A 21,877-nucleotide genomic window follows, 5' to 3' on the forward strand; every position below is an offset into this window, starting at 1 on the left:
TTTGACTTCGAGTTTCAGAGTTTCAGTTTTTATAAGAAAATTACAGTAGTTTTTCAATTTTTGGAAGACAAAGAAAAAGATTATTAGAGAATAATTCGGGGATTTGTTACTATTTAAAATATGAGGAAATAATAACAATTTTTAAAGTAAAAAGTTAGCGGTCTTTTTCATGTATATTTCGGGAATATTGGCCATGAAACGAAACTCTTTTATAAGCTTTATTTGTCAATATTTAGAAGCGCTTTTTTTAAGAAACTTATTCATTTTTGGAGATTGGATTTGGTTTCGTTTTTATGAAGACAAAATGTGCTTTCAATATTATTCGTCTGATTTTGCCTCTTTTTTTTTATTGTTTTTTTCTTGGTTTAAAAATCGTTAGTTTTCGGGTTTTTTTCTTGAAAACAAAAATTTGTTTTTTCTTAAAAAAAAACGAGGAAAACGAAAAGAAAGAACAGTTTTGCTCTTTGTTTGTTTAATCGAAAAACAAACCTAGAACTTTTTTATGAATCTGAAAAGTAATAGTCAGATATTTAATTATTTCATTTAAAACAGCCTATTAATGACATTACAATACGGGGAAACAGCCAATGTTATTACCATAATTAATGTTTATGTAGTTACAATGTTGAAAAATTCAACACTTTTGGTCCGTTTTTTTTCATTTAAATTATATAATAATTATATTATTTATTATATTATAAAATACAATTGATATTATTATAATTCATTTTTTTATTATATACGTTTTCAAATGCAAATTTGGGAATGACTTTATCTTTAGTTATTGACTAAAAATAGATTATTTATTAATAATTTTTACAAATATCAAAAATATTACTACAAACATGTCAATAAATAAAAAAAATATTAGTATTTTTATAGTTTAATTAACCAAATCGAGTCCAGAGTTATTTACGAAAAGGAAATAGTCTTTCTAATTAATCTTAGAATTATTAAATAATAATATATAATGTTGATTATTTTTGATACCTAACCACAAAAATTTAACAAACTTATTATAATTAATATTATAAGAATGTTCAATTCTCTTATACTTATTATAACAAAAAAAAGTTAAGAGATTTCTGAAAAGGAAAAAAATTGGAGAGTGTTGTTTGTTTATGTTTTATTACGTTTTTTTGACCAAATCTTGTGTTTGAGTTTACCCTAAACACATTCTTGAAGTCATAAGCAATTCTTTTTGAAATACAGTAGAATTTTCGTTTTGTAAATAACAAACACTCCATTTTTCCAACATGTAATAACACAGATAAAAGTGAGAAAAACTATTTTTTTACAAAAAAACAGTTCTACACCTCAGTCAAAAAAGTAATTGTAGTTAATGTATAGTTTCTTACAAACATCATTAAAACTTTCGTCAAACCCCCATTATTTATTAATTTACTTTTTTAATTTCTTTATAAATTACAGTTTAACAAAAAAGTGCGTTCTATAATAAAAATAATTATCTTATAATAAATTACTATTAACAAATAACAATTATTTTTAAGTTCATTTTCATTTTAAAATGCCATAGATTTTTAAAATAAATTGGTATAACTAGAAATTTGGTAAATGAACTTTCTTTAAACTGTTTTGTTCTTAAAAAAAATATCGTTTCAATTTTAATTTTTTTACTATTGATAATTAAATATTTTAATAATTTATAGTATTATATTAATAATTGATAAACTAAAATATTTTCAATAATGCTGTTTTTAATAACATATTAATTAAATAATAAGTTACCAAATAATTTTTTTTTCAATTTTTTGAAAAAAAAATGTAAAAAATAAAATAAAAAACAATTTTCAATCCAATAACAATACAAAAAAAACAAAAAAATATATACTATTTTATAATTAAATATACAAGAGTTACTAAACACGCTCTTCTTTTGAACTTCCAAAAGAACTATAAAATCACCTTTCATTGAGATTTGAAATATGATTACATCTAATCTAGTGAAGAATTTAATGATGCTCCCAAAAAATGAGGAACGAAAATTGACAATGGAGGAACAAACAGATATAAATGTGAATAAAATGATAGAAGCGATGTTTAATACAAAAGACTCGACCAAAACCATAAGTGATCACGAACGTGAAATTTTAGAAAAGTCGGAGTCTTTGGACGCTCGTTTGAAGACTTGTATACAAGAAGAACTTGAAGGATTTTCAACAGGACTTCAATTACTTGAAAAATCGCAAGAGAACTCGACTGAAATTGATCGTCTTGCAAACGAGATATCAGGGATATGCCAAGCGTGTGATGATCTCTTTCAGAACTACACGTTAGTCAAAGAGATCACCACCATCCGACGCAACTTAAAGGAAGTTATTGACACCGTGAGGTATTTAAAAACGTTGAAAGACAAAGTGAAAGAGATAGAAGAAGCTTTAAAAGACGAGAACAATTTACTTCGCGTCCATTCGATTGTGCGTACGTATGAAATGTTACGGCTCGCGATAGAAAAACAAATTCGAAAAAGATCGTTACTCTACGGACCCGATGTAGAACCGTATTTCCAACAAATCACACAGATCAGACAATTCTTAATGCAAACTATTGAAGATATATTCACCCGTTTTGTCGAACACGCCAACAAGACCCCTGAGATATTAGTGAAAGTCGCAGTGATCACAGAAAGAGACCGGAGAGACAGAGAACAAATTAAACAACAAGCCAAAGGCGAAGGTGTTAAAGTACAAGAATTCGAATTGCAAGGAGAAAACTATGTTGAAAACATTAAGAACTATGTGAAGACCGCCGCGGAGCAAAGTATCAAAGAAAAATTCGAATTGACAGATAAACCGTGGGTGAACACGGTGCCGACGATGAAATCATTACAACAACTCTTGGACGAAATTACTATTGCTTCTTTCGACGCAGCCCCTTGTTTCCCACCTGACTATTCTTTGAGAGACGTGTACTTGATAGAAACAACGGAGAAACTGAAAGAGAATTTCGAGAAATGGTGTCAGGCGGATCCATCGAAATTGGGAAACGATTTGATTTCTAACACGACTATCATCTCACTCTTAAAATGGATTAACGACGACTTTGTGCCCACTATGGACAGAATTGGTGCAGACCATAAGAATTTGCCAGATTTACTTGTGGCAACCCGAGGAGGACAGTTACAGTACAAAGAACGAATTAAGGGGAAGATGTTTGACTGGGTCGAAAACATTGCAAAGTCGGATTATAAGCAAACACCTATGACTATTAATAATCTCCTCTATACAACAGCGCCCGTCGATTTGTTTGGAATTGTTAAAGAACAAATTGATATTGCAAAGACGAGTAAAAGCTCTGATTTCATATTTGAAGTTGTTAACGCACTTGTTCCCCCTCTTGAAATGTATTCAAACAATGTGATCAACCAACTCAGACTGTCAATGGAAAAGAAAAAGGAGAATGAAAAGAAGAAAGACAAGAGTGATTCTGAAGATGACAAAGAGAAGGAAGACGATGACGAGTTGCCTTTGGGGTATGTCATTTCGCTCATTAACAACTCGAACGCGTGTATTGACAAGACGGAAACAATGGTCGAGGATGTTGGAGAGATAGTTGGTCACGAATTAGCATCTCGATTTGACTTTTCTACCGTTACATCTTCTTTTGAAAGAGTAATAGATGAGGCGTGTAGTTACTTAGTTGGTATTGTGGTGTCGGACTGTCAAGTGAAAATTGATGATTTATTCAATGACGAGTACTATGATGGGGATGATTGCGTCGAGATGATCGCTGGATGTATCCAAGAATATGCAAGTGGCGATTTTGCACCAAATTTGTTATCGATCTACGTCGAGGATTTAGTCACGAAAATATTGAACGAAGTGATCAATCGGTATATCCTTCAGTTGTGTACAAAGAAGCACAAGTTTTATAATAACGAGAAGAGAAAAACTGGCGAAAGGGTTGAAAAGGACAAATCCACTTTTGGAGAGTTTTTGAAGCAATTCATCGACGAGAAAAAGTTGGAGAAAATTTTGAACGTTCTCAGAGGCTTTTCAGAGTTACTTAAAAACGAGAGAGATGGCGTATTCTCGGGATACAAAACCATTTTGCAAGACTATAAAGATTGCCCCGTTGAGGTCCCAAAATACATTGTCGGACAACGAGAAGATTTTTCGGGAAGCGACAAAGATGAGGCTTATAAGACACTCGAGTCACAAGCAGCAGACGTGATGTTAGACCCAAAGATGAAACCAACTATCTTCAGAAATATCAGTCTACCGACTAAATTCGGGTTTTAATTGAAAGTCTTTTCTGTATTAGTTTGTATTGTTTTATTTATAGTTTGTTTATAATACATTATTTTTTTTTTGAAACTTGTTTATTGAGACGCTAAATTAATAGTATATTAATTGTTTGATTATAATAATGATAAGCTAACTAAATTAACTAGAACGTTGTAAAAATCAATTATCATTCATTTGTTAAAAAAAATGTTGGTATATAAAACCATAAAAAATTATAAATATACTAAAGTTTAAAATATACAGAACAAATTTAAAATACAAAATTAGAAAACTTCAACGTTAATGCCCGAGAAATGAGGAGATCAAAAAGTGTGGAAAGGGAACATTGAAATGTGGAGAAAATCGAGGAAAATAAGATGATGAGAAGATCGAGATATTCGAATAAAAAGAAGAAAAAACTATAAAAGGCAGAATGAGTGTACCAGAGTCCGAATGGGAGCAAGAGTTGTTTGACGAGCAATTTGACAAGGTCTTGAATATGTTCATGGACAGAATCAAACAAGATCCTGACTTCACCCTTGACGACTTACAACAATACTTAAACCTTGCGTACCAAAACCAAGACGATAACTGGATCGGAAACGGAAGAGTAATGGCAATCAAAAATAATGCACGTGTCATTGCCCTTGAGATGGTTATCAAGGAGTACAAAACAATTATCGAAGAGGCGCAAGCTGAAGGCAAAGTGCCAGAGGGAATAAAATTGTAATACATTTCTCAAGGGTTATTTCAGTTTAGTTTCAAGACCTTTTTATTAAATTATTTCATTAAACGGCTTAAATCAAATAGTCTTCTCCTTTTTTTCTTCTTTGTATTTTTTGTATTCATAATTCAAACATTTTCGTACTGTTTTTTTACTAACGTAATATGTTTGACTTGGGCTTCAAGAGAATTCGTTTAATAGAGAAACAATAACATCTATTAAACAACATGAAACGATAAAATCCGAATTATGTAACTTTTAGATCTGTTGATCTTAAGCTAAAATACACAATGTGTAAAGTACTTCTGTCGTAAACGGTGTTGATATTCAATTGTAGTCTTTCAATAATTAAAATAATAAGGGTATTGCGTTATGAATTTACAGTATATCGTATTTGTTAATTTAAGTCTTAAAAGAGTATTAAAAAGTATCATCAATAATTATCAAAGACTTCTTTGAATTTAATTTGTGAATAAATATCATCATTATCATTAAATAAAAAAATGGTAAAAAAGAAAATTTACAAAATTAAGTCATTAAAAGGTGTTCCGCTTTGTTGACTGTGCAATTATTACATTGATACAGACGTTCGTTTTGTGTTGTTTGTTTCCAGTATAAAGTGTTGTTCTCTTGTTCATTCATTTTCAATGAACAGACTTAAATGTAGCTATAAATATAGTTTATTTTATTATTGATTTTTAGTTATTATTATCATTTCCATATTTTTAGTCAAACCTACAATTAAAAATGGTTAATTAATTAAAATGGTTTAGTTTTATTAAAACAAAATTATACAAAATACAAAAATGGGTGTTACTATTAGGGTTCACTCACAGAGTAATTTGATTGTGTCAAAAAGTTGAAACAGTTTGTTTTTTTTTAGACAAATAGTTAATTTATTATGAAATTAAAATAATTGATAATAATTATAATTTTTTTACACTATACAAAACCCCACCAAAACATTCAAAAGATTTATTATTAGAAACACCTGAATTTATACGTGATTTTATCATACAACAAAAGTAATGTAATGAGCAAAATTGGAAATAATAAGGTCAAAGATTGTCACAAATACAATTATAGTTTAATGTATCATTTCGCATCTATTCAAAACCACAAAGAAAACTGAAATCATAGTAAAAAAACTAGAATTTTTGGTACATACCCAATTTCTCACTTGTCATTGAATAATATGCTAGTGCCAAATATTGTATTTATTAACCAACTGATCGCATTATGTTATATCTTTTATGTTCATATTGACAACAAAATAAAATATTTTTGTTTGATAATTAAATAAAAAAAATGCATTTTCAAAACATTTTGACGCAGTTAGAGCTAATCCACTTAACATTGTAATGTATAAATATCAATGAAAAATAAAGAAATTTATCCAGAAAAAGAATGAACTGATTAAATTTCACATAAATACTAAAAGGGATCGGGACATTTCGACCGATCTATAAAAATTTTAAACGAAAATCATTGAATGTTTTTCTTTGTTTTAAAACCAAATATATGAACAAAAACACTAAATGAAAAAATTTGAACAATAAAACCATACTATTATGATAATTGGATTGTTTACATTATTCCTTTGTCTATTCTTTGTATCCCCAGTGTCATCACATGACGTTGAATCCTTTTCATTTGATGGCTATGATTTCTTCGACGATATAATGAGTCTCAACGATGCAACCACTGATGATGAAGCACTTGACTCTTTCATTGGGCTATTTGAATCTGAAAATGAGCCCGACTTCATTCTCAACGACGAAGGTTTATTTAGTTGGGTAGGTGATAGATTTAATGAAGCAAAAGAAGCTGTAGTTAGCACTGCAAAAAAAGCTGGTGAGGCCATCAAGACCGGCGTAAAAAATGTCGTTGAAGCGGGTACCAAATTTTTAGCCAAGAATGGTGACATGATAGCTGAAGGGTTACAGAAAGTTGGTAAAGTAGCTGGTGTTGTTTCTAAAGTAGCTGGTGTAGTTAGTAAAGTGTCCACAGTTATAGCTCCATTTACTGGACCAATGGCTCCTGCGTTTGCAGCCGTTGGTGCCACAGCTGGTACAATTTCTGTTTGTTATTATTATTGTAATATATATGTTATAAGTATAGGTCTCTCTGTTTAATAGGAAACTGTATGGCATTTAACAACAGAGTCCATACCAAATATATCAAATAGTTTAATTCATCTTGTATTATTATTGAGTTATTCTGCACACTAATAATTAGGGCGTAGCCAAAACTGTTGAGTTTGGTGCCGATGTAGCGTCCAGAGCAGTGAAAGTTGGCACCGAGTTCTCAAAAGCTTATCAAACGACTGGTGGCAGTTTTGCTGATAAAATGAAAGCTGGTGCCAAAGAAGGAGGGAAGAAATTACTGAAAGAAGGGATAACACTTGGGGCAACAATATTAGTGGATAAAGCAACAGACAAACTCACAGGGAAATTGAGTGATAAAATTGGTGACAAACTGAAAGACGTGAATTTCATTGGCAAGTTTGGGAAGAGTGAAATAGGCAAGAAAGCGTCTGAGGAGATAGGAAAACACATTAAAGGAAAAGCAGAAAAGCTTTTCAAAGACCCTGTCAAAAATGCGTTAAACACTTTGGCACGTCCATTAGTAGATATTGGGCATGGGTATTTGGACAAAAAGGCACCCACGTCAGACGCAGTGAAGAATTACAAAACTAACAATGCTCGAGACTTACTTAATAAGAGTAATTTAGGTAAGAAAATTGTTGGAGCGTATGATAAAACAAGCAATGTGATCAATAGTGTATCTGATGGAATAAAGTCTGTCAAGACTGGCATAGAAAATAGTGCGAAGAAATTTGCTCGAGACCAAATTTCCAAGACCGAATTTGGGAAGAATGCGCTAGACAAGTATGACAAAGTGAAAACTGGCATTAAGACCGCCAAGGACTTTGTTAAAGACGTTGGTACAAAAATAGAAGATACTATTTACAACGCCGGCGATAAGCTCACAAACAAGATGGTAGGAAAGACAATCAAGACAGAGAGACATGCCAAAGAAGAGATGGACAAAATGGCGAAGACGTATGGCGGGTACAAAGCAACAAAGAAATTTTTAAAAGAAAGAAAAGAGAAGAAAGCCGCAAAGGAGAAAGAAAAAGCAAAGAAGTTAGCAAAGGAGCGTGGAAAATTACATAAACAACAAAAGAAGGAAAAAGCAGGAAAGATGAAAGGTAAGTCAGCGGCCCAAAGAAAACAATATAAAAAATTGCACAGAGAAAAAATGAACAAACGAAATGCTAACATAAGAAGAAATAACATGCCAAAGTATAATAAACTTCAAAATAAAGCTAAAAACACAAGAACAAAAACAAATAAGCCAAAGTCACAGAAAATACAAAAAGCTCAACAAAGAAAACAGGTGAAAGCAAATAAACCAAAGGCAAATAAATCCAATCGACCAAACAAGTCCAGTAAATCGAACAAGTCAAGTGCATCAAAGAATTCAAAAAGAAAATAAAAAACTCAAATTTTAGTTATTTTAAAAGTAATATTATAGTATAATAATATAATATAGTATAATAATATAATATAATAATATAATAATATAATATAATAATATAATATTTTAATAATTTTTTATTCTATTAAAAAAAGAACAAAAAAAGTCAAAAACATTTAAATAAATTTACAATACATCATTGTAGTGTTAACTATTTAGTATGTGAGAGGTATTTTGTAGTTTTTATATTTATTTTCCATTAGTTTTTTTAGAAACGGATTTTTCATCACGAAAAAGGACTTGATAAAGAGAGATATCAGCAGGACTAAAAGCGCTTGGAGTTTTAGAGATGTCGTTGATAGAGAGGATGCTCTTTTTGTGAGATATGAGTGAAGTGACGTTTCTGATGAAATTGATGAGTGGTTCAGTGTTGTCGAGAGTTGAGAGAGTGATACCGTTGTTGTCTGTGATAGCGTCCCAGACGTAGAAATGCATGACACTTGTAGATTCCTTAATAGTTGTCAAAGTGATATTAAAAGCGAATCCGTGTTGGACAAGAATGTAAGCGATGAAATTAGAGAATGCTGCTTCTCTGTTTCTACAGAGTGTAATTGTACTTTTTGGTGTTTTTGGGATTTCATTTGGGAGTTCTGTGTTGATTGCTTTGAGACATTGTTTGTCGACTCGAATCTCTTTCCGTTTGTTGCTTCGTGCTTCACGAATCAGTGCTTTCATCTTGTTTGCAAATGTACAAGCTGCGGCACACATGTCTTCTTGTGTGTATGTCACATCGTTGATCACTACTTGTTTGCCTATCAGAACTTTCAACGCATAATTCGACTGCTTTGCACGCGAAAACGTGACACGACCACCTATGTTCATAAAGCAATGCACCAACATCGCAGCTGACAACGCCTTTTTACACCGCGACTGAAACATATGGGGCTCTTTCTCTTCCATCTTACTTATAGAATATGCCATTATTTTGTGAATTTAAAGTTTATATCCTTCTTTTTACAAAGGAGCGTACACTTTGAAGGCTTTTTGGAGTAAGTCTTTAAGTGTTGCTCGACCTCAAAACAAATGGCTTCTTTACGAAGAGTAAACTAAAAATGTTCTGACCATCTGGGCATGCGAAGGCACCACGGTTGGAAAGTTTTTGAACATGTTCCGAGTGGTATTAAATTTAACCAAATAATGCTAATAATTTGGCATTTTCAATTATTTATTATCAAATATTCATTTATTTTATGTTGGTTTTTACTAAAAAGTTGGGTTTGCCAAGAAGCAATTCGGTCAAGTGTTCAAGTCATTGTTTGTATTTGAGTTATTACCACAAAAAGACAATACCAACAGTATACTAAAAAATATAATATTTTAAATATAAAAGTTTGGTTTAAAAGTGATCATCATCAAACTGTCACATCAGAGTCTATAATGCCGAGAACTTGTTATACCGTTATTATTAATTATGAATTGCCAAAAATGAATCAAATAGTTACCCGAATTTACATTGCCATGACGAGCAATATCATTTTTGTGCATAAAAAGTCTTAATTTGGGTTTCTATTTTATTGCTTTATTTTTCTGTCAATCGAAATTATTAACGCCCAGTTTACGTTTCGAATTTTTATTGCATATTGACGGGATTTTTGCGCTAATACCAAATTTGAATTGCTTCACAGAAAACTTCAATTTCTATATTTAAATGAGAAACGATTACTTTTTAAGTTGGTGAACATGTCGATTGTGTATAGTAATATTATAATAATAATTATTATAATAATGGTTTAAAAAAAAAGACTTTAATTATTTGGTTTCTTTAGAGTAATGTCTTTATTGAGGCGGAGAGTAGAGCAAAGAGGACACAGAAATGAACATAAGGATTGCCAAGTTGAATCAGACGTCTTTTTATTAATACATTTATAGTTTTTTATAATTTGAATTCGAGTCCGAAAAAATAATCCAAATGTTAATAAACGTTTACACTGGTCGGCGTAAGTGGTTGGTGTCATTAGGTGTGTCTTTCTATAAAAGCAAAGCCAAAATGTTATTTAATTGAATTATCGATTCATTACTTGTAAAAATTACTCCACTTGCTAATGACTTTTGTCGTGTCTTTTTGAGCTCTTGATTTGAACAACCAAACAAATCAATGATCAACAAAAATGAATCGTTCATTTTTAGTGTTTAAATCATACAGATATTTCAAGAAAATAGTTGGTACAAAAATGTTACTTATAAAAGTTAACAACATTATTGATCTAATTATATCTTAATAAATTTAAAATAAAAGAATTTTGATTGGTAAATTTTAATATTTTTAAATTATTTGATAATGGAGTTTATCAAATTATTCAAGGTGACCAAAACACATTATTTAAAAATGATTAGACTTTTCAATCAACGAAAAATAACTTTTGAACATTAGTCGTTGTGGCTTTTGTGGTCATCAAAATTAATTGTGTTTTATGGTAAAATACACATATAATTAAAAAATAAACAATCGTACTTTTCATAAAAACGCGAAATAATTTGAAATCATACTGATCACAAACTCCTAATTATTGTGAAGATTATTACACGACGTTAAAATTAAAATATATATATAAGATCGAAAGACACATACAAGTTCATTATTCAGTCGTTTCATTGCTTCAAAGAAAATTTACAACACAAAAACATATATTGAAAAGATGCCAGAGTTAAAATAAAGATTGTTAAGTTAAAAACGAAGAAATATTATTAACTGAATTAACCAATAATAAAATTGCTTATCGTTGATAATTGTATTTGTTATTTCTGGAACTGTGGTGGTGTGTTTCAATATTTTTATTTGTCATCAATCGCGTATTATCACTATGCGATTAGCAATTATTATATAAAGCAATTATAAATACATAAATATGATAATTAAGTAAAGCAATTTAAGATCCTTTAAAGTTATTGTGACAAGAAAACGCTTCCAATAAACTTGTCATAAATAATAGTATAACTATATTTTATGATATATATTCTATATACATTAGAATTTGTCATCCACATCAATTAAGACTCTATTTAATGACAAGATAAACGGTTTTACACATCTTATTTTGACTTCCACAATACCTCCCGTTAATTAAATTACATTTTTGCCTGCAAATATCCAGCGAAATAAATAAATTCAATATTTGGTGTTATTAGATCTTTAAATATCAAAATGGACATCTTTAAGGCGTTAATTTCGACTGAAAACAACTCAAAATTAAAACAAAACACATTTTTTCTTTTTTGGTGCAATAGTTTTAGTACTTACAGGGGCACTTGGGTTTAACATTTCCTCTGGCACACACAACTTCACCGCACTTTCAATCGTCTCTTTGAGGCCGACCTTTGTCTTTGCCGAGCATTCGAAAATGCCATTACACTGAATTTGTTTTTCTTTCACAAACTCCTCGACGTCTTTGATCACAACGGGCTGTTGTCCTTTACTTCGCAACAACTCGACTTGTTCGGTACTCTCTCGCAAATCAATCTTCAAGCCAACAATAGCTATTTTGCTTGAAGGACAATGTTTTTTCACTTCGGGAAACCACTTTTCAGCAACATTTGTTAACGAGACGGGTTGGACGACACTGAAACACAACAAGAAGATATCAGTAGATGGGTACGACAAGGGTCGTATACTCTCATATTCTTCTTGTCCTGCTGTTTGTGAGTTGTATATAAATAGATATATAAACAGATGAAAGGTGACAAACCAGTATCCCAAAATTGAACTTTAATCTCAACAGTTTTGATCATCACAGAAGCACTGTAGTTATCAAAGACAGTGGGAACATAGTCCTCCGGAAACTCATTCTTTGCATAACACACAAGCATACTTGTCTTGCCTATAGCACCATCACCACACGCTACGAGCTTAAGCTGTGTCATCTGACTTGCTTTTCAAATTCTTTTGGTTATTCAAGTTCTGTTTTTCCTTTTGTGAAATCTATCTTTAAATCGAGAACCCCGGGTTTTGTAGTCATTAAGTCCTTATTTCGTCGTTTATTTTGGAAAGTTTTTAAGTAACTTAAAGTAATACATATTTCTTTTAGTTAAATTATAATTTCTTTTTAGCACTTTTTAATTCATTTCATTTTATTAGAATTATATAAATTGTTACCCAATTATTTTTATATTGAAAATAAAAAGTTTTTTTAATTTGCTTTCATAAAAATAATAGTTTTAAGATTCCGATGATAAAACATAATTTTGTTTTTTGATTTTGGTTTTGTAAATATAATTTTTCTTTTTATTATATTTTTATTATAAAAAATTAACTATTATTTACTAAAATTGTATGTTTTTATTATAATACATTTAATAAGATAAAATAGTTTTAAGTAACGGATATAATTAATATATCTAGTTAAAAAATTAATTAAAAAATATTATTTTTAAATAATTTTTTATCTAAAAAAAATAATAACTTTATTTATTTTAATCACTATTAAATAATTATAACAAAGTGACAGACATAAAAAAAATATTTTTGAGAAATTGTTTTAAAAAATAATTATAGTTAGTTGTATAATTATAAAACAATATGAAATAAAATTTGTTTTTAAAAACATTCTTTTTTTACTCTAACAACCTCTGTAAGTTTTTTTTACTATCAAATCAAATAAAATTATTGTAATATTAATAAATTAACATGAGATATAAAAAAATGTTAAAAATGAAGTACTTCCATAGTTCTACAACATTTTTATTAATAAATTATTAATAAATTAATAGCAATTTATAAATATGTATGTAACCTCAATTTTATAAATTAGTATTAATAGTATATTTAAACTATTATGTTTAGGCTAAAATAAGGTTATTTGAATATTATTATTTAAATAATAGAAATAAAATCAAGTTATAATAAAAATAGTTTAATTATAAATAGTATTAAATATAAATTAAGTGGAATACTTTTATAGTATTTATAATAAGAACAAACAATAAAATTCCTGTTTTTATTAAACATAGTACCAATACCATTTAAATATATTTGTCCGAATTGTTTTTTTGTATAAATAATACAGCCTTATTATTTTAATAACACTCAAAAAGTTTTAAATAAAACGGGAAGATTAAACCACCATAAAAACACACCATGAAAACTTCCCCAATGAAAATAAGAACATTTACTCCAACGTTTTTCACTAAGTCGAAAATATTTTTATGGGTATTTAATCTGTCACTGCCATCTTGAAAAACAAATAATTAGCTATGATGCGCCGCAATTACTTCTTCAAACAAGTCTCCCTTGACGAGAAGTCAGTTTCGGACAAACAGATGTGCGAGAACTTCCGCAAAAGCACAAGTCAACTTCTCACTGACATGAAAGGCGTGATCCAAATATTTCAAAGCTTGAAAGCAACAGTGGTTTCCATTAATAACCAACTTCGCTCAATTTACACATTCGGGAACTCAATCATCGCAAACGATGTCAGAAACTTTCTCGATTCGTGTAACCTCGAAGCAAGTGCTTGTCCACTTCTTGAAAAGGAAGTCGACTTCTGTGAAAATTTTTATAAGGAATTTGGGAAGAAAATTAGTCGTATGACAAACGAGGAGGCACGGCTCTTTGCTGAACAGCGATTCGATTTCTTAGACTCAAGTGTTTTACTTGTTTGTTCTTTCCTTTAATTCTATTTTTATTACCATAAATATAGATTTTTGTTAAATTAAATATTTACTATAAATTTACTATAAAGTGTATTCTATATTTGGATTAGACTCCATTCTCTACTTGTTAGTAATTTATATAATAACTAATAGTATATGAAAACAATGATTGGTCTGAACGGAGAAAACTCGAAGAACTTGAACCGAATCATTTTCAATGCAGTGCAAGACGGCCTGATGATTCCAAAGACATTAAAAATCTTGTCATCACTTGAGACAACCGTTTCCAGTCGAGTAGGGTCACTTTATCTTTCCAAATTTCTCCGAGAGAGTTGCGAAGAGAAATTGGTTCAATTCTATCGAGCAGTCCAACTCTATCATTCGATAGAGGCGGATCATATCAGGAGTTGGGTCTGCAAAACCATTTTTGAGACTTTCATCTGCGTCAACTCGGAGGAAGAGATCTCACTTCCCTCAGCCATTCGTAATAAAATCAATTTGGAGTATTCGAAAGGGTTTGGTGCGGATATATTTGATGAAGCGAAACAATATGTACTTGATACTATGATCAAGGAAAATGTTTTTGAAAGATTCCAAAAGTCTCGATACTTTAAAACTTTAGTTGAACGGTTAACTCCAGTTTTTAAGACTGACAAATCGTCTTCTGATGAGTGTGAAGATGGTGTTTCATTCACAGTAGACACCTATGTGAATGTAGCTCAATATCTGATTCCATATAATTTAGTCGACTATACCGAGAACTTTGTCTCGATTGGGTACACATCGCCTAAGTTAATGGAAATGATAGGAGAGAAGGAGTTTGAGAAATTTGCGAACAACGAAGTTGATAAAAAGCGGCTGATGACCTTTGTGAAATTAGCGAAAGAGGGCAAACTTGAAAAGTCCCCAATAGTTACAAAAGAGGCGATTATTAAGATTGTGACGATACAAAACAACTTTGTGCTGTACTTAGAAAAGATCCATCCGGAGGGGACAAGCGAGACATTACAATTTCTTGCGTATGTGAAAGAAACGCCGGTGGACCAGATGACGACGTCACAGATCTTAGAAAAGAGTGAAAATGCATTCATCGAATTGAATTCAAAACACCACGTGGCGTATCGTATGTTAAAGAAATGTGACAGTGTCAAAGAGATGGTGCCGCTCATTGTTCAGTGTCGAACAGCACTGATTGCTTTATTAGCTGATTTGCACGTAGAAGAGTACAATGAATCGACTTTTTGGGTGGAAGGGAAGAAGTGCGACGTGAACCTTCACCGAACAAGTACGCCCGAGTTAATTAATGGAGAAGTGACACCAAAGAATAAGACAAGAACAGCAGAAGACTCAGGGAAATGCGTAGAAGAAGACTATGAGGACGATGCCAAGTCGAGAGAAAGTATGAAACTTATGATGTTATGTCGAAGAGCAACGGAAAACAACTTAAAGAACTCATTACAAAAAGATGCAGAAAATCGAATATTTGGGAGCGATAAACAAGAGAGTTCTGTGAACAATGCGATGTCTTTAATTAAGACTAATATAGTCCCGAAACTCGGGAAAATGAAACAAAAGTGTTTTGAAATTAATGAAAAAGATGAGGTGGAAAGGCTTAATACTGAGTTGGATAGTTTTGCATCGTTTTTTGCGTTATTTGGAGAGGATATGTCTGTCACACAACAAAAACAATTTGTACTGAAAATCACGAATAAAGAAGTGAGAAAGAAAGTGGTTGAAACTCTGAACAAAATAGAAACTATGCAAAGTGTAGCAGATGTCGTTTTGGATAATTTAATCACTTTACTCACTCAAGTAAGACAAACTAATGCTTCAGTGTTGAAATATCAAAAAATCGTACAACAACTTGCTATTATTTAATAATAATGTTTTTTGAAATGTTTTTCTCGTTTTTTATTTTTTTTACTTCTAATACTTATAATTTAATTGGGGTTCAATTATAAGTATTTTAATTATAAACACAAGTAAAAAATATATAAAAACATAAATTAGAAGTTATAGTTTTTGCCTTTTGTACTTGACATAATTTCGTCGTTTTTGAATGGACTTGTTTTACCGGGATATGTCCTTAAAATATAAATGTTTACCCTTTTTTGGCCGTATAATTAAATACTTATAATATATTTCTAAAAACAGGGAAAAGTATTATATTAATCCACGAGATAACCCGTTTCCTACTAATTGAAGTTAGTTCCACATTAATTAAAGTGATTAAAGTTGAATTTTATCCTCCATTTCTTTTGTTATATAAACTATATTTAAATAATAAAATAACAATAAAGAGTAGTTATTTTATTCTAAAGAATAAATACTTAAGTAATTAATACATTATTTTTTATAAATAATAATAATACATGGATGAAACTTAAAAAGAAAACAGGAGAGAACTGCATTGGTTAGTGTGATGTGTGCCAATGGCAGTGAGGTAATTAATGCGTTAGTCCATCACAAAAGCAATTCAATTGAAGAGCAATGGGGTGTAATATGGCAAACTGTCTATTGTATACTTCAACACTCCAAAACGGATTTACTTAAAACGGTTCCTTGGAAGTATTCGAGTTTGAAAAATTCAATGAAATTTCTTATGAAAAAGAATAACACAAAATAATTAAAAATAAATTAATAATAACGAAGTAGAGAGTCACTTTCAAATGGAATATCAAAGTAACCATATATCATCGTTCCAAATCAAATTGTTACCTGATTATTATAATAAAAACTTATTTATTCATTACCAAAACCCAAATTTACAACAACGCCATTCATCCACAATGGTCGAGAAATACAATGCGAACGAATATTTAAAATCCCTTGGGTTTCGAACAGCAGTGAAAAAAGATAACGACGAGAACATGACAATTAAAATTAAAACTCCAAGTATTTACGTCTATGATTTCGGATATTTTGTGCAAGACGGCGTGTCTTATGAAGATGTTCTCTTCACGTTTCATATCCCATGTATGTGTGAATTTGAGACTGAAGAATTCCCGATGATCACAGCAACATTCACTATGATAGTCCCATCATCACTGGCCATTACTATAAACACTTTCTTGTGGGACGTCTTACTCGATATCTTCAATCACGTCTTTTTCGACTTCCAAATTGCTCATATTTTCCAATATGGGACTAACCCTGACAATTACAAAAATTTGGCGAAGAACATCACAACCGCGTTAAATCACTTCGACGAGTATCTCCTCACACTAACGCATCCCGACTTCAGAAATTCGTTGAGTAACTTGTGTTGCGAGATCAATACCTCTTTCCTCAATGTCGCGATTTCAGCTCACATCGTTTCAGTCTACTCGTTGATTCTTGCAGACAACCCTCGCATCGTGAAAAACTTCTATGACATGTTGTCGTTAATGGACGCACCAGATCTCTACTTCCAACCCCTCTCGTCACCCGAGTACAATAAAATCATGAGAAAGGCTAATCCTTTCATTAGAACAATGTGCGTCGTCGACTTCACGGAGGACGACGTGTTCGATCTCCCATACCCTTATTGTATCATCGACGTGTCACATAACAAAGTGGTCAAAAGCGCGACTCAATCAATTTCTAATTACTTCGTCTTGCGACAAAAACACTTCATCTCTATTGCGATAAAAGAATACGAAAAGAACCATTGCGATAAAATTCCACACCCTGAATTTTTGTCAAAATCGAATGTTGTTGAGTGTGTTGCTGGTTCTATTGTTACAATGGAGTATTCCAAAGTCATTGGAGAAAGGTTGAAGGAAGGAAGGGGATTTTCAGTGATGAGGAATGTCATCTACAAAATGTGCGAAATATTTGCGATAAAAATACGCATTTTGATGAAATTTCTTGAAAGTCAAAATGCGATAAATCGAACGACTGTTCAACAGCTCATATTCAAATTCAAGTTGGCGCCCGAAGACGTTAAAGTCTTATTTGGGATATTCAAATTTGTGTATACCGAATACATAGATAGGTTGATGGACGTCTTGGAAGATATTGTCATCTCATAAAATGTACTATATTTATGATATTTTTTTACTATTATTTGTTGGTTTTTGTTTTACTTTTAATGTTTGTTGCGATCTATCTTTTGTTCATGCAAGTCGAACAATTCTGGTCATTTTTTCAATCGAATAAAGACATTAAAAACAGGAAAAAAAACGGGTTGGAATGAATATACAACATTCAATCGCTTTAAATAAAGACTAATTTAGACACGGTATGTGAAACCCATAAATGCATGTTTTCAAACAATAGATCGTAATGTAAAGACAATAACCATTCATACGAACAAAAACATCACTAAAAAGCGATTGTATTCAACAAAAGTAAAAAAAAGTTTTTTGTTAAATTTAAAGAATGTATTTATAATTTTTTGAAATGCAAGTGTAAAATTGTGTATTATACACATTGATACATTTTGTTATTATTAATTAATATCAAACTTTTTGTTACGATTGGGCTTTGTTTTTTATAGAAAGAGGAATTGGCAAAGTTCCTTTTTGGAGGAAATAGAAGTTATAATCCATTTAAAGTATTACCAAAGGCGGGTTCAATAGAATAATGCGAAAAAGAGTGGGAGAAAAACAGTGGATTTGACGTGAAGAAAAAGTACTACATTTCAAATCAGGAACATAATCGAAGTGTTTTGTGATTGTTTTCGTCTATAATTAGTATTCCGATTTTTAGAAAGAAGATCGAAAAGCCCCGAAAAGTCACCCCTGCCTCTTTCAACCCGAAAATGAATAACAAAAAGAAGAGAATTAAAAGTTTAATATATTAACAAGTTATAAGTGATTCGTGGTTATAAGAAATAGAGTTTTGGGCAGAAGCCGATTTTCTAATTGACCGTTATTCGGGATCTATCAGCCGCCAATCCAGTAATTAAGCGGGATGCATAATGATGTTCAATGAACCAATAATAATAACCCATTCATTTTGCGACAATTTCCCACCATTTTATAGTAATTAATGCACTTTTTTATTGGTTCTTTTTTTCTGCTTTTTACTTCAAAGGAAACACACTTCTGGATCATCCACACATCAAAATAAGAATAACGGCATTTAAAAATTAACCTTTCCATTCGAACAGTAAATCCACCAAACAAAGACCACAAACAATAGAAGTGCCAACATAGTTCTTTTATGCCAAAAGTGTTTTTACTGGTGCTAAAATAAGAATTATCAAAGACCACCAAACATCCGTTTTCTATCAGAAATATCAGGGAAAACGCCTTAATGGTATACGATACCAATGCAATGATTCTGCCACCAATTCATTACTTCTTAGTGTTTATTTATTCCATCTTTTTTGTGGACTTTAATTTCCCATACATATCAGTCAAGTGATTCCAAAAAATGGTAGCAATACGCTCCTGATGCTCTTAACTACTCTTGTCGGTTCAAAAAGCTTTAAAACTCCAAAGACCGAATCAAACGGAGCATAACAGTCACTAGTGTAATTTCTTGTTGAAATTAAAAACCGAAATTCTTTCAGGAATTTCACATGAAGGAAAAAAACACGCGAAACCCCAGAGAACTGAGAAGTGTTTTATGGAGACTAAAAAGCCGCAGCAACCCAAGCCAAAGCGTGAGAAAATTGAAAAGCCGGAGGAGAATTATGAAATCCTTCAACAGTCTTTACTCCTTGCCCTTCTCTCGTGGTATGGGGAAATCACTTTACGCAAACCAAACACTAAAGCCAAGTTTGTCCCGACTTCTTTCATCGTCGACAAAATTAGCCTGCAGTCCGAAGACATCGATTTCGCGACTTTAGTGGAGGACAAAACAAAGCAAATTATTACAAAAGAAATTAGTGACGGTGTTAAACCGTCGAAAGCTAAACGACACTCTGACATTAATAGAGTCTCCATCTCAGTTAATATGCTCTTCGATATCTGTTTGGAGCTTGGCTTCTTCTTCACCCTCAAAAAGTCGCGAAAGACGTCGTCTACGCTACGCATCGATCGAATCGAAGAGGTCTATTTTAACAACGCGTTGCTTTTAAATAAAGTCCAAGTCAAAGAGTCAAGGTTCAGGGAGTTGGAAGCCATCAAACAATCCTTTGGAAATGGTGATTCTGCCATTTTACAGAGAAATTCCGTATTACTCAGGGATGCTTTGTTGGGTTGATTGTATTACTACTTTACTATTGTGTGATAGTTTCGTTCTTATTCTTTTACTTTCGTCATTTTGTTGGAAAAATTAGAATTCGATGTATTAACGCCTTTTGTGGTATGACAGAAAAGGTGTTGAATTGGATTGAACAAAAGGAAGTAAACTATAATTAAATATATTATTAACACTAGTTTTTTTTTATGATAAAAACTAAAAGGATATTTTCGATATTCTAGTATGTATTATTATATTTTATTATTTATATTAACAAATAATCTCTCTTTGTGTTTTATTATTGTAAAATAGAACATTTAACTTCAAATTTTCTAACTTGGTGAAACGAGTTCGTTGATTTTTGTAAAACGAAAAAAAATGAAAATTCGCTCAAAAAAAACATTATAATATTAGTATTGATAAATCTAACTTTTCGGGTTGTTATAAATAATATGAATACTATATTTATCATAAAAACTATTAGAAATAGTTATAATTAAAAACTATAATAATAATTAGTAATAAGTTAATTTAAAACAATACCAGACTTTTTTCAACACGACAGTAATAATAACAAAAACACGAAACAATAACAAATTAAAATTCATTTACAATTATTACATTTATGTTACTTTTTATGCTCTTCAGTCCATGTGACTTGATAGAGAGAGATATCGGCAGGACTAAAAGCGCTTGGAGTTTTAGAGATGTCGTTGATAGAGAGGATGCTCTTTTTGTGAGATATGAGTGAAGTGACGTTTCTGATGAAATTGATGAGTGGTTCAGTGTTGTCGAGAGTTGAGAGAGTGATACCGTTGTTGTCTGTGATAGCGTCCCAGACGTAGAAATGCATGACACTTGTAGATTCCTTAATAGTTGTCAAAGTGATATTAAAAGCGAATCCGTGTTGGACAAGAATGTAAGCGATGAAATTAGAGAATGCTGCTTCTCTGTTTCTACAGAGTGTAATTGTACTTTTTGGTGTTTTTGGGATTTCATTTGGGAGTTCTGTGTTGATTGCTTTGAGACATTGTTTGTCGACTCGAATCTCTTTCCGTTTGTTGCTTCGTGCTTCACGAATCAGTGCTTTCATCTTGTTTGCAAATGTACAAGCTGCGGCACACATGTCTTCTTGTGTGTATGTCACATCGTTGATCACTACTTGTTTGCCTATCAGAACTTTCAACGCATAATTCGACTGCTTTGCACGCGAAAACGTGACACGACCACCTATGTTCATAAAGCAATGCACCAACATCGCAGCTGACAACGCCTTTTTACACCGCGACTGAAACAACCTTGGCTCTTCCATGACTAGTATTTTCGAGTTGAAGCTCAAAAGGCTTTTTGTTCTTTATTTGTTGCATCTGTTTTCGCACTTTGCAACTTCTTGGAAATATCGAAATGTCAGCCACATTCTCAGCAAATTATTGGTCCTATTTTGATACTTTCTGGTTTTAATCATAAGATCTTCGTCTTATGAAGTAATCAATTGTATTGCGCATTATTGAAAGGCAAACTAATCAATTTTTCTCTTTGAAAAGCTTCGTTTTTATTTCATCTTTTTTTAACCCCCGTCTTTTATTTTTAAACCAGTTAAAAAAGCCTTCAGCACCGGGAGTTAAAAAAATCTATTTCTGTCACTATTTTAAAATTTTTTTGT

General features: G+C 31.3%; 9 protein-coding genes across 9 annotated transcripts; 5 read left to right on the forward strand and 4 right to left on the reverse strand.

Moving 5' to 3' along the window:
- Positions 1-1,976: 1,976 nt before the first annotated feature.
- EIN_095670 (exocyst complex component, putative) lies at positions 1,977-4,262 on the forward strand (the record flags this gene model as incomplete). Its single annotated transcript, XM_004254033.1, has 1 exon — positions 1,977-4,262. The coding sequence occupies one exon, from the start codon at positions 1,977-1,979 to the stop codon at positions 4,260-4,262; it is 2,286 nt and encodes a 761-aa protein (XP_004254081.1).
- Positions 4,263-4,547: 285 nt separating this feature from the next.
- Positions 4,548-4,982, reverse strand: EIN_095680 (hypothetical protein; the record flags this gene model as incomplete). The annotated part of the gene is made up of 1 exon (XM_004254034.1): positions 4,548-4,982. The coding sequence occupies one exon, from the start codon at positions 4,980-4,982 to the stop codon at positions 4,548-4,550; it is 435 nt and encodes a 144-aa protein (XP_004254082.1).
- A 1,560-nt stretch (positions 4,983-6,542) lies between these two features.
- On the forward strand, positions 6,543-8,472 carry EIN_095690 (hypothetical protein; the record flags this gene model as incomplete). Its single annotated transcript, XM_004254035.1, has 2 exons — positions 6,543-7,052; positions 7,210-8,472. The coding sequence occupies 2 exons, from the start codon at positions 6,543-6,545 to the stop codon at positions 8,470-8,472; spliced, it is 1,773 nt and encodes a 590-aa protein (XP_004254083.1).
- A 231-nt stretch (positions 8,473-8,703) lies between these two features.
- EIN_095700 (hypothetical protein) lies at positions 8,704-9,435 on the reverse strand (the record flags this gene model as incomplete). Its single annotated transcript, XM_004254036.1, has 1 exon — positions 8,704-9,435. One exon carries the CDS (start codon positions 9,433-9,435, stop codon positions 8,704-8,706), a length of 732 nt encoding a protein of 243 aa, XP_004254084.1.
- Positions 9,436-11,701: 2,266 nt separating this feature from the next.
- Positions 11,702-12,372, reverse strand: EIN_095710 (Rho GTPase, putative; the record flags this gene model as incomplete). Its single annotated transcript, XM_004254037.1, has 2 exons — positions 11,702-12,144; positions 12,198-12,372. The coding sequence occupies 2 exons, from the start codon at positions 12,370-12,372 to the stop codon at positions 11,702-11,704; spliced, it is 618 nt and encodes a 205-aa protein (XP_004254085.1).
- Positions 12,373-13,701: 1,329 nt separating this feature from the next.
- EIN_095720 (hypothetical protein) lies at positions 13,702-15,978 on the forward strand (the record flags this gene model as incomplete). The annotated part of the gene is made up of 2 exons (XM_004254038.1): positions 13,702-14,103; positions 14,254-15,978. The coding sequence occupies 2 exons, from the start codon at positions 13,702-13,704 to the stop codon at positions 15,976-15,978; spliced, it is 2,127 nt and encodes a 708-aa protein (XP_004254086.1).
- Positions 15,979-16,522: 544 nt separating this feature from the next.
- EIN_095730 (hypothetical protein) lies at positions 16,523-18,113 on the forward strand (the record flags this gene model as incomplete). Its single annotated transcript, XM_004254039.1, has 2 exons — positions 16,523-16,676; positions 16,756-18,113. 2 exons carry the CDS (start codon positions 16,523-16,525, stop codon positions 18,111-18,113), a joined length of 1,512 nt encoding a protein of 503 aa, XP_004254087.1.
- A 1,543-nt stretch (positions 18,114-19,656) lies between these two features.
- EIN_095740 (hypothetical protein) lies at positions 19,657-20,235 on the forward strand (the record flags this gene model as incomplete). Its single annotated transcript, XM_004254040.1, has 1 exon — positions 19,657-20,235. The coding sequence occupies one exon, from the start codon at positions 19,657-19,659 to the stop codon at positions 20,233-20,235; it is 579 nt and encodes a 192-aa protein (XP_004254088.1).
- A 607-nt stretch (positions 20,236-20,842) lies between these two features.
- On the reverse strand, positions 20,843-21,526 carry EIN_095750 (hypothetical protein; the record flags this gene model as incomplete). The annotated part of the gene is made up of 1 exon (XM_004254041.1): positions 20,843-21,526. The coding sequence occupies one exon, from the start codon at positions 21,524-21,526 to the stop codon at positions 20,843-20,845; it is 684 nt and encodes a 227-aa protein (XP_004254089.1).
- Between the last annotated feature and the right edge of the window lie 351 nt (positions 21,527-21,877).

This window comes from Entamoeba invadens, assembly GCF_000330505.1.
Source record: "Entamoeba invadens IP1 unplaced genomic scaffold scaff_1105074725199, whole genome shotgun sequence".
Taxonomy (NCBI): Eukaryota; Evosea; order Mastigamoebida; family Endamoebidae; genus Entamoeba; species Entamoeba invadens.